This window comes from Gouania willdenowi, chromosome 13 (genome assembly GCF_900634775.1).
Source record: "Gouania willdenowi chromosome 13, fGouWil2.1, whole genome shotgun sequence".
NCBI classification, from domain to species: Eukaryota; Metazoa; Chordata; class Actinopteri; order Blenniiformes; family Gobiesocidae; genus Gouania; species Gouania willdenowi.
In genome coordinates, this window is record NC_041056.1 from 300,507 (window position 1) to 328,308 (window position 27,802).

Sequence of the window (27,802 nt, forward strand, 5' to 3'; positions counted from 1 at the left end):
TGAATCGTTACATCCCTATTTAAAAGCTTTTTCAGTCAAAATAACAACTTGTGCTGCTTTTAGTTGATCTAAACTAGGAGTGAAACTCATTTTAGTTCAGTATGGATAGTTTATCTTAAGTGGAACAAGGCTTTTAGGAAATAAAATGAGTAATTTAATCATTATTATGCTGTAGTTCGCAGTTCCACATATAAATAAATGATAAAATATGTATGGTGCTGATAATATATCAAAGCAATACTGTAAGTGACAGATTTCAGTCCCTGCAGGATCTTTACTTTCAGTTCATTTGATTTTGTGACCCACTTTTATGTCATTTGAGCAGATTTGGTGGAACAACTTGAAGAAAATAGCAGATGTTTTGGAAAAATTGAGTTTTTAGTAATTCAAGATTTTAAAAAATGACTGCTATCGTGATATAAAAATATCTAGCTGAGAGATTTTGAAAAAGAATACTAATCTAAAAATTGCAAAAATACAATTTGTATTTTAATATCATTATTCAATTAACTGTTTAATTATTTAAAAAACTATATCGTATTTTATTTAACTAGATTTACATTTGAATAAGTGAGAGTAAAAAATACATATATATACAGTATATATATATATATATAATATATATTTCAATAATAAACTGAAATAAATAAAATAAATTCCAGGGTGACTCCAAGTTGAAAAACACCTTATGGTATAAAATACAGTTAACTGATTGTGTGTGTGTGTGTGTGTGTATGACTGTGTGTGTGTGTGTGTGACTGTGTGTGATTGTGTGTGTGTGACTGTGTGTGTGTGCGTGTATGACTGTGTGTGAGACTGTGTGTGTGACTGTGTGCGCGTGTATGACTGTGTGTGTGTGTGTGTGACTGTGTGTGTGTGTATGACCGTGTGTGACTGTGTGTGTATGATCGTGTGTGACTGTGTGTGATTGTGTGTGTGTGTGACTGTGTGTGTGTGTATGACCGTGTGTGACTGTGTGTGTGATTGTGTGTGTGTGTGTGTGTGTGTGTGACTGTGTGTGTGACTGTGTATGTATGTGTGTATGACTGTGTGTGACTATGTGTGACTGTGTGTGTGTGTGGGGGGTTATTTTATTATAAAAAAGTTATTCTGTAAAAGTGTAGATTACAGTTGGTGTTTTCAATTTGAAATAGAACAATTTTATAAAAAATTACAAAAATATTAATTTATTATTAATTATTATACTGTACTTTCTATAACTATATTTATATTTCAGGGAGTGAAAGTATAGAACACAATTCTGAGTACAACTGAGTGGCGTTTTATTTTGAAAAAATAAAAAAATAATTACAATAACAATTTTAATCAGAATTTTTCTTTTTTAATATAATTTTTAAATATAATTTCAGGGGACCCCATTTGAATTCCAGGGCGAGCCCATATGGGGTCACGACCCCAAGGTTGAAAAACCCCGTTGATGATGATCACTAATGGTGAAAACGGCTCATTCTCTGTGATCTGTTTCGTGCAGAGACTTCGAGCGTTACAGAACTTCAACACCCTGATGGCGGTGACCGGGGGTCTGTGTCACAGCTCTATCTCACGCCTCAAAGACACGTCCAACCTGCTGCCGCCCGACGTCACTAAGGTCCTCACACAGATGTGTCTGTTAGTCTCCTTTCATTCAATCACAGCTGCTGTGTTTTTAGGCTCAGGGGTTTTTGTGACATTTTGACTTCTTGTTTCCCTGTAAAAGACGACGCCTTTAACCACGTATTGTGTACCTCCTCTTTCTGAGGTTTCAGCCACATCCTGATCACTGTTTGAACTCATAACACCTCCCCCAGACAGTAGATATTAACCCTTTAAAGCAGGGCCAAGATGTATCAAGACTTTTATTTTGGCGATACAGAAAATTACAATAATGTCTCTACTGTTATATTTTTATTTTAGTGTTCATTTTGTATTAAAATACTTGTTTTAGGTCCTAACTCAGACCTTCCCTTAAACCAGGGGTTCTCAACCTTATTATTTTTACCAATTTAACCACATTCACCATTAATCATGTCCATTATTTACCAGTTTAAACTAATTGTTCTAATATTAACACATTGAACCATTTCTACCACTTTTTCTGTCTGTTTTTATCCACTATAATTTACAACTTTTAACCATTTTCGGTGGTTTTTAAAATCACATTTCACCTCCTTTTACACCATTTTTATTCACTTTGAACCATTTTATTAGTGATTAAAACCAGGATTTCCATCTTTAAGATGACTATAATAATAATAATAAACGTTCCTGGATAACAGTGGATATTATTCAGATGAATAAATAAATGTGGTTATCACAGATTCATAGAACAATGGACCATCATTTTACTGACTTTATGGATGGACCCCAAAAATCTCTCCTTTATTCCCCCTTATAGATGGTCCTGTCTCCACATGACTGTTCTTCAATGTTCATGTCTGTGTTCAACCACCTTCAGCTACAGTGGGGGTCCCTGCTCTATGGGACCTTTATTTTGGAGGGTCCCTGCTCTCTGGGACCTTTACTTTGGAGGGTCCCTGCTCTCTGGAACCTTTATTTTGGAGGGTCCCTGCTCTATGGGACCTTTATTTTGGAGGGTCCCTGCTCTCTGGGACCTTTACTTTGGAGGGTCCCTGCTCTCTGGAACCTTTATTTTGGAGGGTCCCCGCTCTCTGGGACCTTTACTTTGGAGGGTCCCCGCTCTCTGAGACCTTTATTTTGGAGGGTCCCCGCTCTCTGGGACCTTTACTTTGGAGGGTCCCCGCTCTCTGGGACCTTTACTTTGGAGGGTCCCCGCTCTCTGGGACCTTTACTTTGGAGGGTCCCCGCTCTCTGGGACCTTTACTTTGGAGGGTCCCCGCTCTCTGGGACCTTTACTTTGGAGGGTCCCCGCTCTCTGGGACCTTTACTTTGGAGGGTCCCCGCTCTCTGAGACCTTTATTTTGGAGGGTCCCCGCTCTCTGAGAACTTTATTTTGGAGGGTCCCCGCTCTCTGGGACCTTTACTTTGGAGGGTCCCCGCTCTCTGAGACCTTTATTTTGGAGGGTCATGGCTTGAACAGGTTGAGAACCACTGCCCTATACGTGCTCCAAGTTTTTATCGTATGTCCACATTTTGGGAAAAGTAATGAGATATGAGTTTTGGTGTAGATGGTCCAGCGCTAGCAGTTCACCAGTTAGCATGAGACCCATTTGAAGTGGAACACTCCATCAATGCCTGTTTCCTGGTTCCATCTCTTTTCTCAGGCTCTGAGTGAAATGACGGAGCTGCTCTCCTCACGCAGCAACTACAGCAACTACCGACGGGTTTACAGCGAATGCAGCGGCTTCAAGGTTCCCATCCTGGGCGTCCACCTCAAGGACCTGATTTCACTGAACGAGGCCCTGCCGGACTACGTGGACGAGGAGAAGATCAACCTGAGCAAGCTGCAGCATCTCTACAGCAACATCAACGAGCTGCTGGCCACACACAGCTGCTCACCACCGTTTGAAGCCAACAAAGACCTTCTGCATCTGCTCACGGTAAATGTTTAGGTCTTTTTAGAAATCTGGAGCCATGGAGAAAGATCTGAAGCTGTCTTCTTTGAAATATTTAGCTCTCCTTAGATCTGTACTACACCGAGGATGAGATTTATGAACTTTCATACACCAAGGAACCCAAAAACCACAAAACACAGGTCAGTAGAAGTCAAGACCAATGATGCTTCTTTCCTACGATGTCAGAGAAAAACCACTAGGTTGTATTCCTCATGTTACGTTACAGCCCAACACGGTGATGATAGAAGGCGCCTGTGTAACGAGGAACCGTTTTAAGAGCTAATCCTGTGTCTTTCCTGGTTGGAGTTATTAAATCATTATTACAATAACCCGTCCAGTGAAAAACTAAAGAGCTAAAAAAGTTGGCCAATGGAAGCGTCCCATTTCCACCGTGGCGTTCAACGCAGCAAAAAAAGACCAACGCAGCCTCGAAAACCATATCAACGCGCCGTACGCAACATTTTTTCTTCGTGAGATTTTGGACGACATTTAACATTTTCGTCTCTTAGCCCACCCAAAACATAACGTGTAAATGCATATTTCAGTAAAACGTGCATGTGTGGGTATATTCTAGTCTTATTTCTGTTTTCAATTTATTTTGTAAAAAAAATAATAATAAGTTAAAATAACAATATTGCCATTTTGGTTTCAGAAAGTGAATGTTACTTCTGCAGTAAAATGCAGTGTTCTCACCAGAACCTTTTCACAGGGTCGGGGGATTTCTTGGCACATGGGTCTTGTAGGGGGTTCCCCCGCCCCCTGAAAACCCTCTGAAACACTATTTCCTGCATTTTGAGGCCCACATTTTGTGAGGTAAAGCTAAAGTTTCATTAATTTAACATTTTCCTATTGTTTTATTTGTGTATTGTTTTTGTTTAGATGATGAAACACAGTTAGTCCTTAAAGCTCCGTCTCTGTTTCACCAGACGACTCATTACGTTACATCTAATGCAGGTCGATGTGAAAAACACGTTTAGCAGTGTTTCGTGTGTTACAGTAAAATCTGAGCTTTGTACGTAATTGGCCTTGTTTGAGTTTTTACAAAGCAGAAGATTCACACAGGCAAGCTACGGGGCAGCTACGTGGCTGCTGGGGTCCTCAGGTGAAGGCAGGAGCATCCGAGCAGATCGCCTGTCTTAAACCGACGGTGCAGCTGATGAACGTGTTTATGGGTTTTTCAGATTTAAGAGGAACTTCCTTTTGTGTCCAAATGTGTAACAATTAAATTAAACGATTAAAAAAGGAAAAAAACACGTGTCAGCGTCGAGGCTACACTAGCAGCGCTAGCTAGAACCTATTAACGAACGTGTGTGTGTGATTACTTCCGGTGTTGTTCCGCAGCCAGCTGCTCCAGTTAAAGCCCCAGGGGTGGCTGAATGGGGGTCAGGGGTCACACCCAGGCTGGACCCCGACACGATCTCCAGGCACGTGAAGCAGATGGTGGACGTGAGTGTCACTTCCTCACCACAGAAGAAGAAAAGCTTCCTGTTGCTCCAGCTGACCGTGTGCTCCCTCTGTCGCCCCCTGCAGTCCATCATGAAGAACTACGACCTGAACCAGGACGGATTTATTTCACTGGACGACTTTGACAAAATCGCAGCAAACTTTCCTTTTTCCTACTGTACACAGAAGGCAGACAGGTGAGGACTACTGACCGTCTGTAGCTCATTATACCTGAAGCAAGTTCATAATTCAATGTATTAAATTAAAAATAAATAGAATTATTTAATTTTTAAAATTAAATTAAGAAATTATGAAAATTATATTAAAAATAAAATAACATTGCGACCCTGCAGTAAGGAACAAGCAGGTCAGAAAATGGATGGATAAATTAAATTAAATATTTAAAAAGTTATTGTCTTGCACACTTTGGTTCACATTTGCTGCATGTCGTCCCTTAAATAAAATAATAAAATAAAAATATATAAAAGTAAATTTCACTGGACTAACACACAAAGACAAAACTAAGTTATGCACGACTCAGTTTTACACAAATAAGTGATAAAGTGAAACACAACAAATAATCAAAATGATTATAATATTAGAATAGTATAATAATAATGAATATGATAAATATGAAATAATATCTGGAAAGCCGTTTGGAGGTGACAATGACACGCTGAAGGAGAACATGCAAACTCTACTTCAAATGTTTTAAAACTCATTGATATTTCTTCCAACCTCAGTCCTGGAGGAGCGCATACCTGCAGGTTTAACGTGTCGTCCTGTTTTAAGGTTCTGCATGCAGAGCAGCAGCCCTCCAGGACCAGAGCTGTGTTATGTTCATGTGTGTGTTTGTTCTCCTCAAAGGGAAGGACAAATCAGCCGTGAAGAAATCACCTCCTACTTCATGAGGGGAATGTCCATCTGTGCTAAACTGGGCTACAACTTCAACGACGCCCACAACTTTCAGGAAACCACGTACAAACGACTGACGTTCTGTGACATGTGTGGAGGATTTGTGAGTATCAGAATGAGTTGATGGTTCTACGCTTGATCCTGTTTTCTTTTCTGACATTTGGTCTCTGGCCTCCTGCAGCTGTGGGGCGTCATCAAACAGGGTTACCACTGCAAAGGTAACAACATGGCTGTTCCACAATGTCATACTAACATACTATTCATACTAACATAACATACTACTCATACTAATGTAACATACTACTCATACTAACGTACTACTCATACTAACATAACATACTACTCATACTAATGAAACATACTACTCATACTAATGTAACATACTACTCATACTAATGTAACGTACTACTCATACTAACGTACTACTCATACTAACATAACATACTACTCATACTAATGAAACATACTACTCATACTAATGTAACATACTACTCATACTAATGTAACATACTACTCATACTAACATAACATACTACTCATACTAACATAACATACTACTCATACTAATGAAACATACTACTCATTCTAACATAACATACTACTCATACTAATGTAACATACTACTCATACTAACATAACATACTACTCATACTAATGAAACATACTACTCATTCTAACATAACATACTACTCATACTAATGTAACATACTACTCATACTAACGTACTACTCATACTAACATAACATACTACTCATACTAATGAAACATACTACTCATACTAACATAACATACTACTCATACTAATGTAACATACTACTCATACTAACGTACTACTCATACTAACATAACATACTACTCATACTAATGAAACATACTACTCATACTAACATAACATACTACTCATACTAACATACTACTCATACTAACATAACATACTACTCATACTAATGTAACATACTACTCATACTAATGTAACATACTACTCATACTAACATAACATACTACTCATACTAATGAAACATACTACTCATTCTAACATAACATACTACTCATACTAATGTAACATACTACTCATACTAACGTACTACTCATACTAACATAACATACTACTCATACTAATGTAACATACTACTCATACTAACATAACATACTACTCATACTAATGAAACATACTACTCATTCTAACATAACATACTACTCATACTAATGTAACATACTACTCATACTAACGTACTACTCATACTAATGAAACATACTACTCATACTAACATAACATACTACTCATACTAATGTAACATACTACTCATACTAACGTACTACTCATACTAACATAACATACTACTCATACTAATGAAACATACTACTCATACTAACATAACATACTACTCATACTAACATACTACTCATACTAACATAACATACTACTCATACTAACATACTATTCATACTAACATAACATACTACTCATACTAACATAACATACTACTCATACTAACATACTACTCATACTAACATAACATACTACTCATACTAATGTAACATACTACTCATACTAACATAACATACTACTCATACTAACATACTATTCATACTAACATACTACTCATACTAATGTAACATACTACTCATACTAATGTAACATACTACTCATACTAACCTAACATACTACTCATACCAACATAACATACTACTCATACTAACATACTACTCATACTAACATACTACTCATACTAACATACTTCTCATACTAATGTAACATACTACTCATACTAATGTAACATACTACTCATACTAACATAACATACTACTCATACTAACATACTATTCATACTAACATACTACTCATGCTAATGTAACATACTACTCATACTAATGTAACATACTACTCATACTAACCTAACATACTACTCATACCAACATAACATACTACTCATACTAACATACTACTCATGCTAATGTAACATACTACTCATACTAATGTAACATACTACTCATACTAACCTAACATACTACTCATACCAACATAACATACTACTCATACTAACATACTACTCATACTAACATACTTCTCATACTAATGTAACATACTACTCATACGAACATAACATACTACTCATACTAACATAACGTACTACTCATACTAACATACTACTCATACTAACATAACATACTACTTATACTAACGTAACATACTATTCATACTATTGTAACATACTACTCATACTAACGTACTACTCATACTAACATACTACTCATACTAACGTAACATACTACTCATACTAACGTACTACTCATACTAGCATAACATACTACTCATACTAACATACTACTCATACTAACATACTACTCATACTAACATAACATACTACTCATACTAACATACTACTCATACTAACATAACATACTACTCATACTAACATAACATACTACTCATACTAACATAACATACTACTCATACTACCAACATACTACTCATACTAACATACTACTCATACTATCATAACATACTACTCATACTAACGAAACATACTATTCATACTAATGTAACATACTACTCATACTAACGTACTACTCATACTAACGTACTACTCATACTAACGTAACATACTACTCATACTAACGTAACATACTACTCATACTAACGTAACATAATACTCATACTAACGTACTACTCATACTAACATACTGTTCATACTAACGTAACATACTACTCATACTAATGTAACATACTACTCATACTAACGTAACATACTACTCATACTAACGTACTACTCATACTAACATACTGTTCATACTAACGTAACATACTACTCATACTAACGTACTACTCATACTAACGTACTACTCATACTAACGTAACATAATACTCATACTAACGTACTACTCATACTAACATACTGTTCATACTAATGTAACATACTACTCATACCAACATAACATACTACTCATACAAACATAACATACTACTCATACTAACATACTGTTCATACTAACGTAACATACTACTCATACTAATGTAACGTACTACTCATACTAACGTACTACTCATACTAACATACTGTTCATACTAATGTAACATACTACTCATACCAACATAACATACTACTCATACAAACATAACATACTACTCATACTAACATACTGTTCATACTAACGTAACATACTACTCATACTAATGTAACGTACTACTCATACTAACGTACTACTCATACTAACATACTGTTCATACTAATGTAACATACTACTCATACCAACATAACATACTACTCATACTAACATACTACTCATACTAACACTACTCATACTAACATAACATACTACTCATACTAACGTACTATTCATGCTAACATATCATACTACTCATACTAACGTAACATACTACTCATACTAAGTCTGATGACTAAATGAGTATGTTGTGCGTTCACATTAGATAGTATGAATCGATGTGAGAAAAACCAGGATGTATACTATATGAGGACATTTTTAAGTATGCATCGTGGGCACACTAGTCATACTCGACTGTCCCATGATGCATTGTGAGGGCAATGTAAGGTCATCCTAGGACCGACTTCAAGCTAAAAATCAAACATCCCCCTTTCAAAATAAAAGCATCTCTTCTTGTTTCTTGAGCGTTCCTATTTAAGTATACTTCCAAGTTTCCCAAGATGCATTTCAAACCTCCAGCGTTAAAAATCTTGTTCACACCGTGTGTGTTTTTATCTTGAACGTCTCTTTCAGACTGTGGGATCAACTGTCACAGGCACTGCAGAGATCTGGTGAGAATGGAGTGTGTGAAGAAACACAAAAACACCAGCGTCTCCTGCCCGTGCACGCCCGTCGCCGACTCACGCCTCAAGAACAGCTGGAGTGTGTTCAGTTAGTATGATGATGTCATCACACAGGGGCCAAGGCCTGAGGGGAATGTTCTTGTGTGTGTGTGTAGGTTCAGAGGAGGAAACCTTTGTTTTCCCTCACGGTAACGAGTCGGACTCCGGCGTTGATCCACCGCTGTCGGACCGTTCCACTCAGACGGACCCCGGGGTTTGGACCCCAGAGAAGAAGGAGAAAAAAGGAAACCACCTTAACTCCCTCATACACCCGTTACCTGACAGAAAGGTACACCACAGCACATACTGGTACTTTCCAACCCAGTACGGTTTATCGTCATCCAGCCCGTAATAATGGAAACTACCTGTTTTTGAAAATCACTTTTACATTTTTGAACTAATAAAGGACGCAATTTGTAAATTATTATTGTGAAAATGGGTTTTAAATCCTCCACTGTTTTTACAAATGTGTCCTCAAGTCTTTAAAATATCATTATTAGTAGATCTATGTCTATTAAACACATTATTATGCACCATATTCGTTTTATTCACTTTTAAAATAAGAACTACTGTACAGTTCTAGAGCCTGTGTTCCTCCATCTTTAAATCACATGATTGATGATGTCACACGGCCCCACTGCCTGTAAACATCCCTTTGTTTTCTATTGGAGTGAAACATTCAGCCTGATTTATAGATTATTTATTAGATTTATAGATCATTTAGTAGATTTTTAGATCATTTAGCAGATTTTTCAGTCAAAATAACAACTTGTGCAAATGACAAGTTTGATCTTTTCAACATTAGTGCTACTTTGCTTTTCCATGTATAAATAATATAAAAATATATAATATATAAGGCATATATAATATATAAGATTGTTTATGTTGACTAAATTTGAAGAAATGTCAAATAATTTGAGGATTGAGCATGATTTGCTTCATTGTCTACTACCAAACCTCAGAGTTGGAACTGGCGCCCCCTGTGGTCACAGATTTGTTAGAGCAACCAAAAGCAGCACAAAATGTTATTTTGACTGAAAAAGCTGCTAAGTTTTGTAAAAATCTACTAAATGATCTATAAATCAGGCTGAATGTTTCACTCCAATAGAAAACAATGAAATGTTTACAGGCAGTGGAAAGTTTAAATCATGTGAGCGACATCATCAATCACATGATTTAAACATGGAGGAACACAGGCTCTAAAACTGTACAGTAGTGCTATTTTAAAAGTTAATAAATCAAATATGGTTAATGTGTTTTGTTAGACATAGATCTACTAATAAGGACATTTAGAAGGTTTTAGGTCACATTTGTACAAACAGGAGGATCCTTTAAAGCTGCGGTGTGTATTATCTTTCTGTCCTCAGATCAATAGTCACAGATCCAGAGGCTCTACCATGCCCGTTTCCTTCCTCCAGGAAAAGATGGAGGAGCTCCACCTCTACAAAGACAAGCGCAGAGAGCCCGACTGACGTGCACGTCACACATTCCCAAAGAACTCCAGCCACACGCCCATCATCATCATCTTCATCTCTGAGCTACACATGCTTGACCACTGGCTTTGGGTTTCTGGTGCTTGGACTTCACTCACGTTCAGCTGTAGTTTCACAATCAGGGAATGAGAATAAAACACTACGTTCAACGAGAGGACGAACCCTGGCAGCTATGTGATGACTCATCAAAAAAAGGGAAAAAATGAACGTCAGACTTTGGATTTTGGAGGCATTTGATCGTCACAAACCCTGAAAGAGAATTAAGGATTCTTCACTTTTATTTTGTTAAATTAAATGAGATCATTTGATGCTTGATGTGACTCAACGTTGGTGTTTTTCTTCTTGTTTTATGTCTTTGCTTTGGTTTTCCAATAGAAATGGGATTAAACACAGTCGAGCCCTTAAAGGGAGTTGACCATTCATTTCTGTACCTCGATATTTTATATTTCTGGAAGTTAAGCAATGAGTGGAGATATAAATGTTGCTTCTCTTGATGTAAACAAGCTGACAAATCCAATAAAAAGAAAAAAGAATTATATCCAAAATGAAGCAAGAACCACAAAAGTCGTATATTTACAAGAAACCCACTTAAATAGCAGTGAACATGAGAAACTAAAGTGGAAGGATTTATAAATATGTTTTCCTCCTCATATACAGTAAGTCTGGTCGTAGGCGAGAAGTGGTGATCCTATATCTATATTTATAAAAACCTTTATTTTGAAAAGTCATTTGAAATGAAAGAAAAAGGAAGGTTTGTGTTAGTGTAGATTAATTTTAAAATTTTTATAAACCATAGTAACAGAAACGCAGGGATTTTTAATATGTGGTGGGATCTAAAGATCAGTTGTAATAGAAAGTCTGATATTGATCTCTTTCCTACAAGGTGTGACTATTCCCAAACCTGTGAGATGGGGACAATAAACGTGAGTCAGTCCATTAAACGTAAACCTCAAAGTCTATACCTGGAAACTTAATTCATCTCTCAGACATTTAGAAAAAAGTTGAATCTGTTAGAAAATGAATGAATCTTCTGAATATACAGGAGGTGAAAAAGAAACTCATGACTTTTAAACAAAAATACTACAAAAGTGAATCAAAGTCCACAAAAATGTTACCATGGAAATTAAAGAGAATTGTAGACAATACAGTGACAAAAATTAAAATGATTTAGACTAAACTGTGACATTCACAAAGTGTTTGAAGGATTCTATAAATGGAATAGAAACAATTATTGATCTGGTTAAACTACTGAAGAATGAACAGAAGTGGAACTTGAAAAAGATATTAAGTCTAATAAATCACCAGGATCAGATGGAAACACCACAGAATATAGAGTTTAAAAAAGAGCTGATACCTATATAACAAACCCCGCCCCCCAAGCTGGGAGGCTATAAAGGTAAAAACAGAGCACACCCTGTTGTTCTCCTATGAACGTTCTTTGTTTCTTCTGTGACTTTGATAAATGTGAAAACACCTTTTTTTATAATATTGTTCTGTGATTAACCTCAGATACTTAATGAGTAATTGTTTAAAACTATGAAAACCCAAGAATTTACAGTGGAGCCATAACAACAACTGTGATGAACTTCGCCTCCATGGCCACCGTGTAGTGGTCCTGGAGGCGGAGCATGGAGGTGTGTTCCCACTAATTAATGTTTGTTTTATTACAGGGATGACAGGTTTAATGAAGGTGGATAAATGATTAGTCAGCCTCTGAATTGTGGGAGGGGCTTAGAGACTGACACATTATTTAGATGTTTTATTTTATAAATAACACACTTTTACCCTAAAATCTGTGGTGTGGTGGAGTGGAGGGGTGGGTGTGTGTGGGCGGTGCTTGGTGCCTCGGAAACCCAGACATTTTGATGAGTTTGTAGATGTGAAAAGAGAACATGTGAGGGTAAATCCAGATGTTTAAGAATGAAGTATAGATCTATTATAGACATATATGGTACACAAAGACAGACCACATGGATACATCCTGACGCGTATACAACAGCGTTTATTTTAGAAAGACAAGAAGACATTTGATACGGGAAACTGGTCAAAAATCAAACGTTAATTTGTGGGATTTAAAAATAAACGGGATGACATAATTAGGTTTACATGATTAACATCAATCACCGTGGGTGGAATAAAAGAAAAGAAAAAAACAAAAAAACTACAGCAACTAGTCAAAAAGAAAGGCAATATCAATCAAAGAGCGGATTAAATACTACAGTATAAACATCTATAAAAAAAACAACTAGTTTTAATGATGAATAATGAATAAGACTTTTACAGATTAACAACAGAAAGGGTGTGAGTGTATGAGGGCAGGGAGGGAGGAGCTTCATGCACTTTCATCTTTATTCCACTTTATTGATTATCCTCTAATCCATAACATCTGTTAAATGATCTGATCACTATCATCTACCTCACGCTCACAATAGTATGAAGTCATCGAGTAAAAAACAATGTGAAGAAAAAGACATCATTGAGTGTGGGTGGGTGTGTGTGGGAGGCAACATTATCCTGGGCTGTACAAAAACAACTGTGGAGGGGGTTGCAGGTGCTCACTGTGGGCGGAGCTACTGGGAACCAGAGGAGCCTTGGCTGCCCTGTCCAGGGTAGCCTCCGTACTGGGAGTAATACTGGTTCCACTGGTTCTGGTTCTGATAGTACTGCTGCCACTGCTGAGCGTACTGGGGAGGAAGAGGAGGAGCAAGAGGAGGAGCATCAGTGACATAGATGAGGCAGCAGCCGGATCACATACTTTAGACATTGTCAGAGAATTTTCCCGCATTGCATTGTGGGATGTGGAGTCCTTTAGAAGTATTTTTACTTCAATATTTTTTTAGTGTTTTTTGTTGTGTTTTTATTGTCTCTGCGTTTTTGTTTTTATTGTGTATTTTTCTTTAATTTTAATAACAATAAAATGTAATGTATGTTTGTTTTTGGATATTTATATTTTTGAATTATTTTTAGTCTTGTGTTTATATTGTCTGTTTTTGGATGTTTACATTGTGTATTTTTTTCTGAAATGCTTTCTTGGAGTGGTTTTGTGTTATTATTTGTACTATTTTAGTGGTTGTTTTGAGTTATTTTATACGTTCCACATGTAGTTTTTAATAAACTTGCATTGGCGTGTTTGACCAGTAGAAACTCAAAAGGAGTAAAATAAATGACTGTGATGTGGATCTGTTCTACAGTTTCTAATGTTAAACTCTCAGTGTAAACAGGTCAGATGTAAGCTCCGCCCCCTCTACCTGCTGGTATTGCTGGTTGTAGCTCTGCTGCTGCTGTTGCTGTGGTTGCTGCTGCACTTGTGGCTGATGCGCCTGCTGCTGGTGGTGGTTGTATGTCTGGGGGGCGGCGGCCGGCTGGCTGTAGCTCTGGCTGTAGTTGGGGTACTGGCTGTAGTTGCCGTAGTAGTTCTGGTTGTAGCCGCCCTGGTTGTAGCTCTGACTGTAGCCCTGCTGAAGAAGAGGATGACACATTAAATCACCCAAAAGGCTGTAACAGATGTTTGATTTGACTTCACACTGGAACCAGAAGAAGGTTTTTAGAAATATACTCTTATATTATATTATATATCTTGGTTTTTATATTATTTCTAGGGATGCAAAAAAATGAAAATTTGTGGCCGAAGCCAAATAAAATATAAACGCTTAACTGAATAGGGTTGTTAAGTTTGTCACTATTTTTTTTAATAGTGCATAAATAGCCTAGAAAACATTTTTAGACATGTTTTTTAAAGAAAGTAAATGTTTATTGAATATTATGACAAAAAGGTTTTCATTTATATTAACCCTTCCAAAAAAAAAAAAAAAAAAAAAAAAAAAAAAAATGTATTCCAAAAAAAACTAAAGTGTATTAAAGGTGAGGTATGATAATAAATGTCTTTCTAATGGTTTATCTACAGTGATAAACATCATTTAGTCTCATTCAGAGGAACAAAGTGTAAAAAGTTATGTTTCCTCCTTTATTATTACATATTTTATAAAAAGTCAGCTTTAAGCAGGACAGTTGGATTTTACCCACGTTGGCAGGTGACATCACCTAACACGCCTCCTAGAATGTTAGCTCCTCCCTCTCCAACTATCTAACAGCTAAAACAAACACTGCTGTTTAATATATAATATATATTATACTTTATTACATATATGTAAATACAAACTGCACTACTTTTTCTGCTGCTGATCGTGTTGGGAGTCACTGCTTGGAGCCACGCCCATTGTTTACACACATCAGCTGTTAGCACTATGTGCTATGTTGCCCCCAAAGCTGTTTCAAACAACGGCTTTTCTCTTGTTTTTTCCTTCTTTAATCGGTACCGTCGTAATAATTGTTGCACACATAAGGGACTCCCAGGGGTTCATGGGTTGTTTTGCCTCTTTTTAATCTGCATAATTTAGAAACACATAAATCAGCCTATTTAGTCTATTAAATACAGGCGATCTGCTCAGATGCTTCCGTCTTCACTTGAGGACCCCTGTAGCCACTTAGCTGCCCCCAATGTTACGTGTGCATCTTCTGCTTTGTAACGTAATCAACGTCCAATACAAATAGCACCCTCAGAACTCCCTACAACACTTGCGCCTACACTGTGAAAAATTACTTGTGAGAACCTTGTATTAAGTTTGTTTTTATATTATTGTTAGAGAGAAAAACAAGAGATGAACAAGTTACGAATACAAAGGACACCAAAAAGGAAGCCTATTTTCGTGGATGGATTTGTTACAAATACGTGGGTGGAGAGGCTGATGGAAAGTAAAAGTTGTGTTTAGTACCTGGCTGTATCCTCCTTTGTTGTACGGCGCCGGGCGGTTGTAGCTCCCTCCCGACTGCTGGCTGCGATTGTACGCGCCTCGACTGTCAGAGCCTCCGTCGCGATAGTTGTTGCCCCACCGGTTCTGGTTGTAGCTGCCACGATTGTAACCTGAGAAGAGGAGGAACGGTGTCAGTTGTACACGGATGGATCAAATCTGAGGATGGTCATAGTCATCTCGCCTCCTCTGTAGCCACTGCCTCCATCTGAGCTGCGGCGGGACTGGTCTCGGTTCTCATAGCGCTGATAGCTGCCGCCACCACCACTGCTGCTGCTGCCGCCACGGCCGCGGAACCCGCCGCTGCCCTGCCTGTTGTCGAAGCGTTTCTCGGGGGGTGGGCCGGCCTTGCGGCCCTCGTCATTGTACTGCTTCAGCAGCTTTTCAGCCTCGTCGCATTGCAGCTCCACAAACGTTACGGCCTCCAGGAAGTCGCAGGCCTCGGGGAGGGTGAAGTTGGCTTTGGACGAGGGACGAACGTGACCGAGAAGAGATAGTCCATCCCATGAGATGGATAGAAGAGAGAGAGAGGGGGGAGGAGGGAGGGGGAAGGGGGTGTAGTGAAGACCAGAGCAGCCACACCACCAAAAGACAAAAAAGAAAAGACCATCAGTATCAGGCAAGGGAGTGTGAAATATCAGAGACACTAAGAGCAGGTCATGAAATCAAAGACAGGGTAAAAGGAACAAGCGTCTTCTCCAGAGAAACGTGGAGGAAACCTTTGTTGAAGTAGACATAAGTGAGTGGGGGGGGGAGGGAGAGGAGACAACTAAAAGGTGGTGAGAAAAGGAGGAAATGACACAGCAAACTAAAGACTGCTGACGTAACAATTACAAATCAACTTCCACCAAGGGCGTCACGTGAACGCTCGTTTGGAAATGTCTGTTTCTCAGAAGTTTGGGGAGTTTTTTCAGGGTTTAGTCGAGTCTTAGTTTGCAGTGCACCTGAAATATAGTGAAGGAGAAAAGAAAAGGAGAGTAAAAGAAGGACTGTTTATAAAAATGTCCTGCTCTGACATCGTCCAAAAGGCTATGATGGGGGGGAGGGGGGAGGGGACATCTTCCAAAATTTGATTTTATTTTTAGAGACAAACATATAGAAAAAGTAAAAAAAATAAAGTAGATCTGGTGTTTTATTGGTTGCTTCCACAGCATTCCTACCTTTCATTTCTAAAACAGCATGATCAGGCACATCCTTCCCCTGCTCATTGGTTTGCTTTAATGTTCGCTCTTTAAAATCCTCGTCCGACGGACAAATTACAATAGCCTTGCGTTGAAAACCTTCAAAAGGACGCATTTTTCGTCTCCTTGCTGATCCATATACATTTGTCTAGCAATGGTGACAAGAAAGAAGTAGAAGCTTGTTTGTTATTGTTTACTTGTAAAAGGCTTTCCACTGGGAGGAAGCTGGAACCCTGCAATAATGAAGTGAGAGAGGTTTGGCTTGGGTGTCAGCGCTAGGTTTTTTACTCGTTTGCTAGCAGCCTCTCGTCACTCCACACTCACCTGGTCAGGAGGCGGGGCCTGGCGTCTGCTGCTGGATGTGAGATATTAACTGAGGGACCCATAATGCACTGAACTGATGCTAAAACTGACTTACTGTTGAACAAAAACTATACAATGTTAATAAAATCACAGGAATTAATTCCAGTTCAAAATGACAGTAACGCATGGAAAAAAAGCAAATGTTAAAGTAGTTTCAAAGTTTCTTCTACTGCAGCGTTGAACAACTTCTAACCCAGCGAGGAAAAGCATGTATACACAAGGAGAACCAGCAAACTTTCCTCTTCTGAACATAGGACTTTACTTTTGTAATGAGAGACTGCCAGGAGCGCCACGTTAATGTGTCCGAGGCAAATCATTTACGCACTTATTACGTTTGGCAATGGCATTAACACGGAACGCTTCTTTCTACAAATTTTTAAATATTCATAGAAAATAAACAATGAATAATACTGAATAATAATACCTAGCTATAGGTCTCACGTTACAGAAGTAGTGCCTCTGATTTCCCCAACTCCGTTTGAGAGCTAACCCGTTCAGATTTCTTTAGTTTTTTCTTTCCCCTATCTATGTCTTACATAAACGTCTCAAAATCGTGTCCAACGTGCAACATATTCCCCATGTCACACATTTTGTGTGTAATCATTTATATTACATAACAAATGCGTCTTCAGGGTCGTATTCAGTTCATACTCTAAATTGAAGTGACGCGCATACGCAGACCAAGTCCTAAGGTGACCCATGACCCCACAGCCACGTACGGTGTTTACAGAAGCAAATAAGGAGGTGAGAATACAGTGTTTTAAGAAGGAATAAGAGGAGACATTGAAAAAATTATTTCTAAGAAATTTATATTGGACCATAGACTACTGTTATTTGGTTTATACACAGAGAAATATACATATACAAAGAGTGAAAAAATGTTTATAAATATAAGCCTGTTGAATGCTAAGAGATGTATATCACTGTATTGGAGACAGAGTCATGGACCTGCTGTGGATCAGTGGAGACAACAGATGTTGTCAACCCTCCCACTGGAGGAGATCATCAATCAATCAATCAATCAATCTTTTATTTGTATTGCGCCAAATCATAATCAATGGTATCTCAAGGCACTTTACAGTAGAGCAGTCTTAAGGACGGACTCTTCATTTTATGGATACACACATATGCATATATACGTATATACACATACATATGTATCCCACACCCAACATGAATTCATCATGGGGGCAAGGAAAACCTTCTGTTAAGCAGCAGGAACCTTGTGTGGATCCCATTCCTATGATGAACAGCCATCCACGTTATGCTGTGTCTATGTGTTGAAGGGCAGACAAAATGTTTTTGAGAGTGTATGAGGGCCATTCATGTTGTATGTGAAAGGCCGTGGGAAATAGTGTAATGGTTTGCTTTATCTTTGTTATTTATTCTAAATAGGCATAGTGTTTTTTAATGTATGTTAAGTGTATGGTCTAAAAATTAATAAAAACAGTTTTGGAAAAGAATAAAGAGGCGTCCAGTGCAGGACTGTGTCACACTGAGAAAGTTTCTTTCCAACAGAATTTAGCACTTCATAACTTTAAAAAAACTTTAGTACTCGAGCCGTTTGCTGTGACGCTGCTACATCTTTACAGCGGACTGTTTAAATACAGAATTGGAGTCAACAGTGGTGGGATAGGGTACATAGTGTTTATGCCCTGTATTATTTAATTCTATTGTATTTTTTCACCCCTTATTTCATCTTTTTTGATGCTGTTATATTTCTTATTTCCCTGTTTTTTTTTTGGAGCTGCTGCAACATCTAAATGTGCCCCATTGTGGGATTAATAAAGTTTTATCTTATGTCAGCGGTTTCATTATGACGTCTTCGCATGGTAATGACAAGGAGTTAGAAAGAAAAAAAAAAAAAAAAATTGTATACGTATCGAATTTAGGACCGCATATGAAAGTGACCTGGGTCGGATTTGAGGAAAAATAATAATCAGAATTGTGCTGTTTAGACCGTCTTTAACAGATCGGCTACACGTCGCATATGGGCAAAAAGATCGGATTTGGGTCGCATATTTCTCAGCCGTAATTGTGCCAGGGGACACGCTGAAATCAAACTGAACTTTGAACAAGATGCGACGTCTGATTGCTAGACCACCCGTTTGATATTGTCCTAAAGCATGATGTAGGTGAGGGTTTATCCACGTCTTATCACCATTTCCAATTCAGGAGGTGAACAGCTTATTGCATCATATTTTGCACAGGAATTGACAATTTCTCACTCGGCCAAAAGCTATTCTCCTTTTCTTTAGCATACATTATCACTTCCGGCCTGAAGGCAACCATGTAGCTACGGTCCATACGTGTGGTTACAACCAATTCAAATGCATTTTGGGAGCGTTTATCGTGGGGGTTACGTTCTAAAATAGCCCGCAATAGGCGAAATCCGCGAAGTAGTCAGCTTTATTTTTTTTACTATTATTATACATGTTTTAAGGCAGTAAAACCCCTCACCACACACTTAATACACCTTTCTCAGACAGGAATTAACTTTTCTCTCTTGTTTAAACAAATTCAAACCTTCATGGATTTTAAAACAAACTTGTTTTCAAACATACAACACTTCAGAGTCACACTGCTAGTGATCAGTCACTGATGCTGAACGCAATCAGAGTCTTTGTTGACGATGACGTCACGTTAACACGGACAATGGTCTGTTCACCCATTCAACCATGGAGTAGAAGCTGTGTGTGACCACCTGGAGCTGTAGGACACACCCTTTATAACCAGGACTAGGAAGGATTAGGCGTGGAGAAGAATCAGCGAGGAGGTGGTAGTAGCAGGTAAAAGGTCTCTCTGTAGCACTGAGCTAGCATAGCATTAGCCGCTAATCACACCGGCTTTTTTCACTGGTGGTTTATGTTTATGAGGAGAAAAAGGAGCACAGCTCCTCACTACAGCAGACAGTGAAACTCACTGAGTTGGATGTGTCGCTGGTGGGTAACGCAGTATTAGCCAATCAGAACGCAGAACACAATGCGCGTTCATACGCTGTAAAAAAACATGCATCCAAAATTGCACTGTAAAAAAATCCGCGAAACACCGAGGCCGCAAAAGGTGAACCGCGATACAGCGAGGGGCTACTGTATATAACTCACAAAATGGTATTGTCAGCTTAGAAATCCACGTACAAGTTGCAATGTTGTATAAGTTCCCAACTTAAATGAGAAAAGGTCACGATTTATATTCTGGAAGATTATTGAAACTAAAGTGAATGAAACCAGTTTCATCAGATTTCATCAAGTCAATTGATAGAATGGGGGCGGCGTTTTATCTGCATGCACATAGAAACAAATAAGAGTATTTATCATCCATATCTATCAACAAGCTGAAAAGTAGACAATGTTTATGTAGGGTTTTAAAAATACTCTTCAAAGCTTCTCTACGTTGATTTAAAACATCATGATTTCTGGTTTTCCGTCTTTCAAAGCTGTAAAATCCAGTTATTCTACAGACTTATGGGATGACATGGACTACTTTACATCATCTGGTGAAAGTTTGTGTTTTCACACATATTTTCAGTCACTGTGCATTTCAGAGCCAAAATAGAGAATCACACACGTAAGCACTTTTATAGAGAGGGCAGCGTCCTGATGTGAAGCAGACCGACAAACGTGCAGCAGAACCTTTCTGTTCAGGAGAAAATGCAGCTCTTCAAAAATGATAAAAAGACCTCGGATTTTCAAAGATATGGTGCTGATGCAGAAGAAAAAGCAAAGAATTAGGGCCGAACAATAGGGAGGCGATACAATATTTTTCATTCAATAAAGTCAGAAAAACAATCTGGATTAAAATTGCTAATACAAAATGCCACACAGGTACATTTATTAAACAGCTGCACAATATTTGCAAACAACTTTTTCTCCTATAAAAGACAGCACGTGTGAGTGAGTTCTGTAGTGTACCTTGTTTACAGGAAGGTTTTCATTATGTTTTGAGAAGTAGCAAAAGCAGCCAATTCTAAAACGAGTATTTTAATACAAACTCAGATGTAAAATAAAAACAGTTATAGGCGATATTGTAATTTTCTATATCGCCAAAATACAAATCTCGATATACATCTTGGATCTCGATATATTAACCAGGCCTAAAAATAAATCTATGTAACCACAAACAGTGCACTACAGGGTAAGCATCACATTATTTTTACACTTTAAACATCCAGAAGTTACAAACGCTGAGGGTGCAATACTTTAACATTCATAAATCTGCAACATTAATTTGACCAAGATGTTAATTGGTGCCTTAGTTATTTATGATGTACTGAATTAACAACTTGCACATTTCTTAAACATTGTTTCTAAAAAGCTGGTAAGCGAGCACTTCATCCATTTCCTGAACCGATGTCGTACGTAAAACTACTTTATCCAAGACCAAGAACTGCCAGAGACCAAGATGAGATCAAGACTATAAAAATCCTTTTTAAAAATAATGAAAGGGTTGAACAAATAAAGAACATTTTGTGTCTGCAACTCTTTCAAAGAACACGCAAAAACCTCAATTCTGGACACATTTCTTCTACTGAATTCTTGCAATTTTTTGTATGTATTTAAAAGGCACTGATAAGTTCATAATTCAAAATATGTTTATTTGTCAGGGGACTATAAAGTAAGTGTTCATAGGGATTTCTGACTAGACAATCAGTGAGCTAATGCTAACACTAAATGTTTGAAGTCAAATTACAATATGAATTAAATGAAATTAATGAATAGTGCTTCTCATTATCACATGAATGAAGTTGAAGAAGAGCAGATCAGTGCTGGTTCAACCAGTCCAACACCTTTTAAAAGACTGATTCTACAACACTACGCTGAACACGACTTCACACCTTTTTAGTCGTGAACTCGGTCTGAATGGTTGGAGGACAGCCCATAATTTATCACCTTGGTTTGTGTTCAGAGAACAACTTCTGATCCACTCCAAACAACCTCTAGTGCAGTTACATGAGCTTAACAGTTGAGGGCGCTGTTACTAGAGTAGAGACTTAGGGGTGGGTTAAATGCAGACAACAAAGTCCTATGTGTACAAAAACATATATGCCAATAAATGAAGGCAAAATCCCCGATTTAATCTTTAGGAAGAGAAAAAGAACCCTGAAGAAGAGGCTCTCATCTATGGGACAACGCGATCACTTGCGCAAAAACTTCTTCCTTCTCCGTTTTGTTCTTTCAGAACATTCAACAACTGTCGTGCTTTCGATGGTTTTAAAGCCCCTTTTTGTCACGTCGCTGGATCTCTTGACGACCCACAATGCTGTGCGTTCTACATCACTGATACTTCCTGTGTTTGATCCGCTCTGAGATCGGTTGCGTTCACGGCTCTCCACATCGCTCTAGACATCGATTGGAAACGCTCTGAGAGACAGAATCAATCGCTCTAGAATTTGTCGGTTTAATCCGCTCTAGACTGTGTATTCACACGGAACGAACGACGCAAACTATCAGAGCAAACCGTTCTAGGATCCGTCTGCGTGAATGTACCCTTTGTTTTAAACTGATCACACCAAGTACGAGGTTCCTTTAAAACTGTAACAGCATACGAAAAAAGACTGGAACAGGATTTAAGTCCAGATGTTACTTGGTCTAATTTTTGAAATAGCATTTCATGACCTCACAAACAAATCCATTAAGTGACCGAACTCTGAACTTATTCAAAAAGTCTCCACTGCTGCCAATTACAAAACACTGAACGCAACGTGAAGTTCTTTCTAAACTAATGGGTCCCTCAAAGTCTCACCTGATCTTGACACGACCTCCTTTGACCCCAGACGACAACACACAGAAACTACCTACCTGCTCATACTCACAGAGTCCTGGGTTAAAGCAACAGTCAACCATGAGACCCACCTACCTTTGTAGAAACAGTCCAACACAAGCTCCTGAAAACCTAAAGGCTGTTAGCTCGTACTTACCTCCGGGGGACAATTTATTAAAACAACACACTTCAAAATTCCATTCTATCTCAATTAAAAAAAAATAGCTTTTAAAAAAAAGCTATTGACTCTTGTCTTATTACAGTTAGCAACAGAAGGTGTTTTTCTTACTCACCAGCCAGAGCTTACTTGTTTCTCAACATCTTTACATACAGTCATGGTTTACTTGTACATTGTTGAAATTCACAACACAGTAAAAACAGTAAAAATGCCGCAAAATGACGAGAGATAGCAAAGTGCAAAACGACTGCGGGGATAACAACACATCATGTTTCTGTCACTTTATGGGAGCCATTAATCAGTTTCTTTTACAAAGCATGACAAAAGCAAAGTGACAAGAGGGTGATCTTCTACTCTATAATACACAGAGACCCCCTGAAAGATAAATAAATAGTCCATTAGAGAAAGTGATCATCAGGGCACATTGACTGACTGTGGTGAGACACAAGCAGAGCCAATAAGGAGGAGCACTACCTGATCCAGGATGTAGTTGCGTCTCTTGCGAGCAGCGATCTCAATCAGCCTGTTCAGACACTGGGTGGCCTGCTGGATCAGGACGTCCCAGCGACCCGCGTAGTTCTTCTGGCGCCGCAGACCCATCACCTGATGAGCAAACACATCACAGATAAATAATGATGGTAAAGTAGTTTATGCTCACTTGGATTTTCTCAGGAGACAAACCTTCATTTTATCCATGATGGCATTGGTTCCCAGGATGTTGTATTTTTTCTCTGGATTTGTCTCTGCGTGCTTGATTGCCCAGGTAGTCTTTCCGCACGCCGGGAGCCCAACCATCATCAAGATCTGAAATGTAAACCAGCTTAGCGTTGCTTTATCAACCATAAAAGATGTTCCATAACACTTTCTTTTGAGTACCGAGATAAAACAAAGCACTCTTATTGTCACTCTGACTAAACCTAAAGTATTTCCAAACTGATGTTGAGGATTATGTACAGAATGTCAATGGTATCGGGCCAGGTTTTTTGCTTTAACGTGATTCAAATGTTAAATACACTAATGTAATGTGTTATTATTATTAGTAAATAATAGAAGCACGACATGCGGTGCTCAGTCTGATTTTGTATGTCGCCCAAAGTAACCACAGGAAACAAAACTACACAAAATTGTATACAAAAAACTCCCCCACAAAATTACAGAAAAACACACAAAATAAAACTAAGATATACAAAAGGACAATAAACGCGAATGAGACGAGTACAAAACACATTAAAAAAAACACAACACAAAAACAAACAGGAAAATACACAAAACGAAAGCTAAAATACACAAAGGTACAACAAAGGAACATGAGGCAAGTACAAAAATACTAAGAAAAATAATAAAACAAAAACAAAATGACTCCAAACACTAAGAATGTTCGCTACATCGTTCACGATATATCATCAAAAACATTCTCACCGGTAAAAATGTCATCACACGATAGAAACGATAAATACTCAGGTGTCTGTGTCAGTCAGCAACATTTTTAACTAATGTGAGTAACAATAATAAAATAATCGTGTGTAAGATTCAGAATTAAAATTGCATCAGGAATTAGGTGTTTACAAGGTCAGTTTAAAGAGGATTTAACTTTAACGCTCATGTAAACCATCCATGAAAAAGCTACTTAACCTCCCACTTTTCTAGAGCAACAAATACTTCCTACGGACACTGCACTCATGCTCTAAATGTTGTTTAAAGGTTACACAGTTTATAGATACTTAGAATGACTTACAGCTAACTTAGGAATCTGATCAAGCTAAAGCAATAGAGTAATGAATGTGTGTACATTGTGTGATCATAAATTCTGAGAAATGATATTCTACAGTCAGTGGTGGTGACGTACCTCACAGTCAGACTTGTTGGCCGGCCCCTTGGTGCCTCTGATCTTGTCCTCCATCTGCAGCTCGTGTACGTACAAGTATCCCTCTGGTGGCGGGAAGTAAGGCTCACGCTTCTGGCCAAAGTTAAACTCAACGGCACAGTTCTTCACCAGGACGTGGGGGAACAGGGCTCGACCGGCCAGTTCTTTTTTGGTGGTACGGAAAGCCACGCCGAGGAAGACTCCGTTCTTGGAGAATCCAATCTCCACCTCCTCGCCACTGTCAAAGTCCTAAATGCACACAGGAAAAAAATTAAAAAGACACCCTCATTTAGCAGATTCTAAAAAAATGATCAGCACTGAGATATTATCTGGGAATATGAAAATTTTTGAGTCATTTGTTTTCAGGAACAACAAACACCTTTACTGGATGAGAAGTGAATTAATTACATTTTAACTTTTACCTTTTTCTTTAAGAGCAAATGAGTTAAAGTACAGTTTAATATTCTTTACATCTTTTCAACATTTCTAATCATAACATATTAATAATTAAAACAGCCCTCTAAGTTGTAGAACAGGGCTATTAGAACAGTGTTCTCTAAACTCAGGGTCGTGACCCCATGTGGGTTCGCCTGAAATGTCTAGTGTCTACTGATTAAAAAAAATAAAATTACTATTATTAAATCTATATATTTATATCTATTAATCTATGTATTAAATTATATAAATGATTTGAATGCTACAAGATGACTATTGTAATTAATGCTATATAAATAAAGTTGAATTGAATCATTGTCAAATTGCTTTATAATTAAAACACAACACACAATTTCAAACAAATTTATACTATACTTTCGTTTTCTCAAATACAAACATAATTAAAATAAAATACAGAATAAAAATATCTGAGCTGGTGCAATTAGTCACTAATCTTGGCTACACTGTATCTTTAACACAGTATAACAAACGGTATCAAAAACTAATTCTAAAAAAAAAAGAATCTTTGGGGCCACAATCTTTTCCATTGGTTTAGAGCGAGGAGCCATTTATCAAATTGAGGGTCCAGATCTGCAAATGATCACAATATTGATAAGTTGGGAAAAAAAAGTGATTTATTACAATGTAGCAGCCGATGACATCATTTTCTCCAAACTTCTCTCCGTAGTCAGCAAACTTGCAGTCGACAGATTTTTTCCCAGTTCCTCCAAAGCCGAAAGAAAATGGCTCCTCGCCTGCAACAGATGAGAACGTACCTTAATATTAGAGCTGAATTTTTGAAAAATACTCTGCGATTTTTTTCCTTAATATTGCGATTTAATGTACAATTATTTTTTCAAGGGCATCTTGTCATGTATTTTTCCATGAACACAAGCAATAAATCACTCCGTTTTATTTAAACTTTAAATAAATATTTATTTAAATTTTTAAATTTTAAAGCACAAATTACAACAATAAAGCAAACAAATCTGTGGCTTTACCTCTTCAACATTAGGGATGGGTATACTACTACTCTTATTGATACCTTACTTTTCTTAAATAAATGGAAAAACTAAAAACAAATAATGAACAATCTGTTTATTTTTCAACAGTTTTAACAATATGGCACAAAATAAATGAAAAATACAAAATAAATAGCTCTAAATAAAACACTATAAATGTATAAAAAAAACAGTAAGAAATACCATATAAATAACTTTTTTATATTAACAAAACAATAAACCAACTATCTAAACACACATATTCAAATCAAGCATATCAAACATAACTTAACAATATAAAACAGTGCTAAAGGAGAATTATTGAGCTGTTCCTCTGATGCTGCACTGACTCGTGACAACAAGGCTAAATATATTAATTTCTCCCTGTTTTACCATAACAACTCACAATGTCTTAGCTGTAAGATAATGTGATAATGTGATCACAAGTCACTACTCCAACTACACGTTGCCGGCAGCCGAGGCACGGTAGAAGCTGATGTGCGAGGTTTCCTCGCACATCGCTACGCTGAGACGACCTAGCGGCCCACGAAGCAGCAGGTTTTCCTGTTAGCACTCAGACAGACGAAGGCGGCGCGACAGTCCTCCGTGGCAGTCACGCTTCTACCGTCTATCGGCTAGGCTAAAGGCTGAGCCGTGGAGAACCCCGCACGGCGCGCACACAACTCATCTGGTTCTGCAGCGTCACACACTTTTCTGACTCTAAATCACAATAGCCACTTAAATATCCATGTTTTTTACTGTAGTGTGCAGTTTTTGGCTGAAAACAATAATAAATGTGTGGATAGCGTCTACAGACACACCTACTCATGAAGCGAGGCGAAGAGGCGAGCACTGTCTACAGTAGCCCCTCCAATCAGTCAGCTCCGCATGCGGCTTCCTAAGGAGGACTGACAGGCAGCACAGCAGTATCAATGCTCAGCTGAGGCTTGAGGATTAACGCCACCTTAAAAATACTGGTAACGGGGCCTTTGCAATTAGAA

General features: G+C 37.9%; 2 protein-coding genes across 9 annotated transcripts in view; one reads left to right on the forward strand and one right to left on the reverse strand.

Annotated features, from left to right (window-relative positions):
- Positions 1-11,526, forward strand: part of rasgrp4 (RAS guanyl releasing protein 4) — a 35,099-nt gene extending 23,573 nt beyond the window's left edge. For 3 of the 5 annotated variants that reach the window (XM_028465353.1, XM_028465354.1, XM_028465356.1), the window contains exons 8-17: positions 1,493-1,609; positions 3,243-3,518; positions 3,593-3,673; positions 4,875-4,979; positions 5,064-5,173; positions 5,844-5,994; positions 6,073-6,109; positions 9,630-9,767; positions 9,835-10,007; positions 11,086-11,526. In XM_028465353.1, the coding sequence (XP_028321154.1) occupies positions 1,493-1,609; positions 3,243-3,518; positions 3,593-3,673; positions 4,875-4,979; positions 5,064-5,173; positions 5,844-5,994; positions 6,073-6,109; positions 9,630-9,767; positions 9,835-10,007; positions 11,086-11,190 (1,293 nt within the window). In that variant the 3' untranslated portion in view covers positions 11,191-11,526. The remainder of the gene's footprint in view (positions 1-1,492; positions 1,610-3,242; positions 3,519-3,592; positions 3,674-4,874; positions 4,980-5,063; positions 5,174-5,843; positions 5,995-6,072; positions 6,110-9,629; positions 9,768-9,834; positions 10,008-11,085) is intronic. The other 2 variants (XM_028465355.1, XM_028465357.1) reach the window with 1 other exon arrangement.
- Positions 11,527-13,193: 1,667 nt separating this feature from the next.
- The window catches only part of LOC114474165 (heterogeneous nuclear ribonucleoprotein U-like protein 1), a 28,531-nt gene continuing 13,922 nt past the window's right edge, over positions 13,194-27,802 (reverse strand). For 2 of the 4 annotated variants that reach the window (XM_028464250.1, XM_028464248.1), the window contains exons 9-17: positions 26,443-26,555; positions 25,348-25,614; positions 24,183-24,305; positions 23,976-24,104; positions 17,180-17,348; positions 16,204-16,479; positions 15,984-16,132; positions 14,460-14,669; positions 13,782-13,895 (exon numbers count right to left, since the gene is read on the reverse strand). In XM_028464250.1, the coding sequence (XP_028320051.1) occupies positions 13,782-13,895; positions 14,460-14,669; positions 15,984-16,132; positions 16,204-16,479; positions 17,180-17,348; positions 23,976-24,104; positions 24,183-24,305; positions 25,348-25,614; positions 26,443-26,555 (1,550 nt within the window). Of the gene's footprint in view, positions 13,896-14,459; positions 14,670-15,983; positions 16,133-16,203; positions 16,480-17,179; positions 17,349-23,975; positions 24,105-24,182; positions 24,306-25,347; positions 25,615-26,442; positions 26,556-27,802 lie in introns of all 4 variants that reach the window. The other 2 variants (XM_028464249.1, XM_028464247.1) reach the window with 2 other exon arrangements.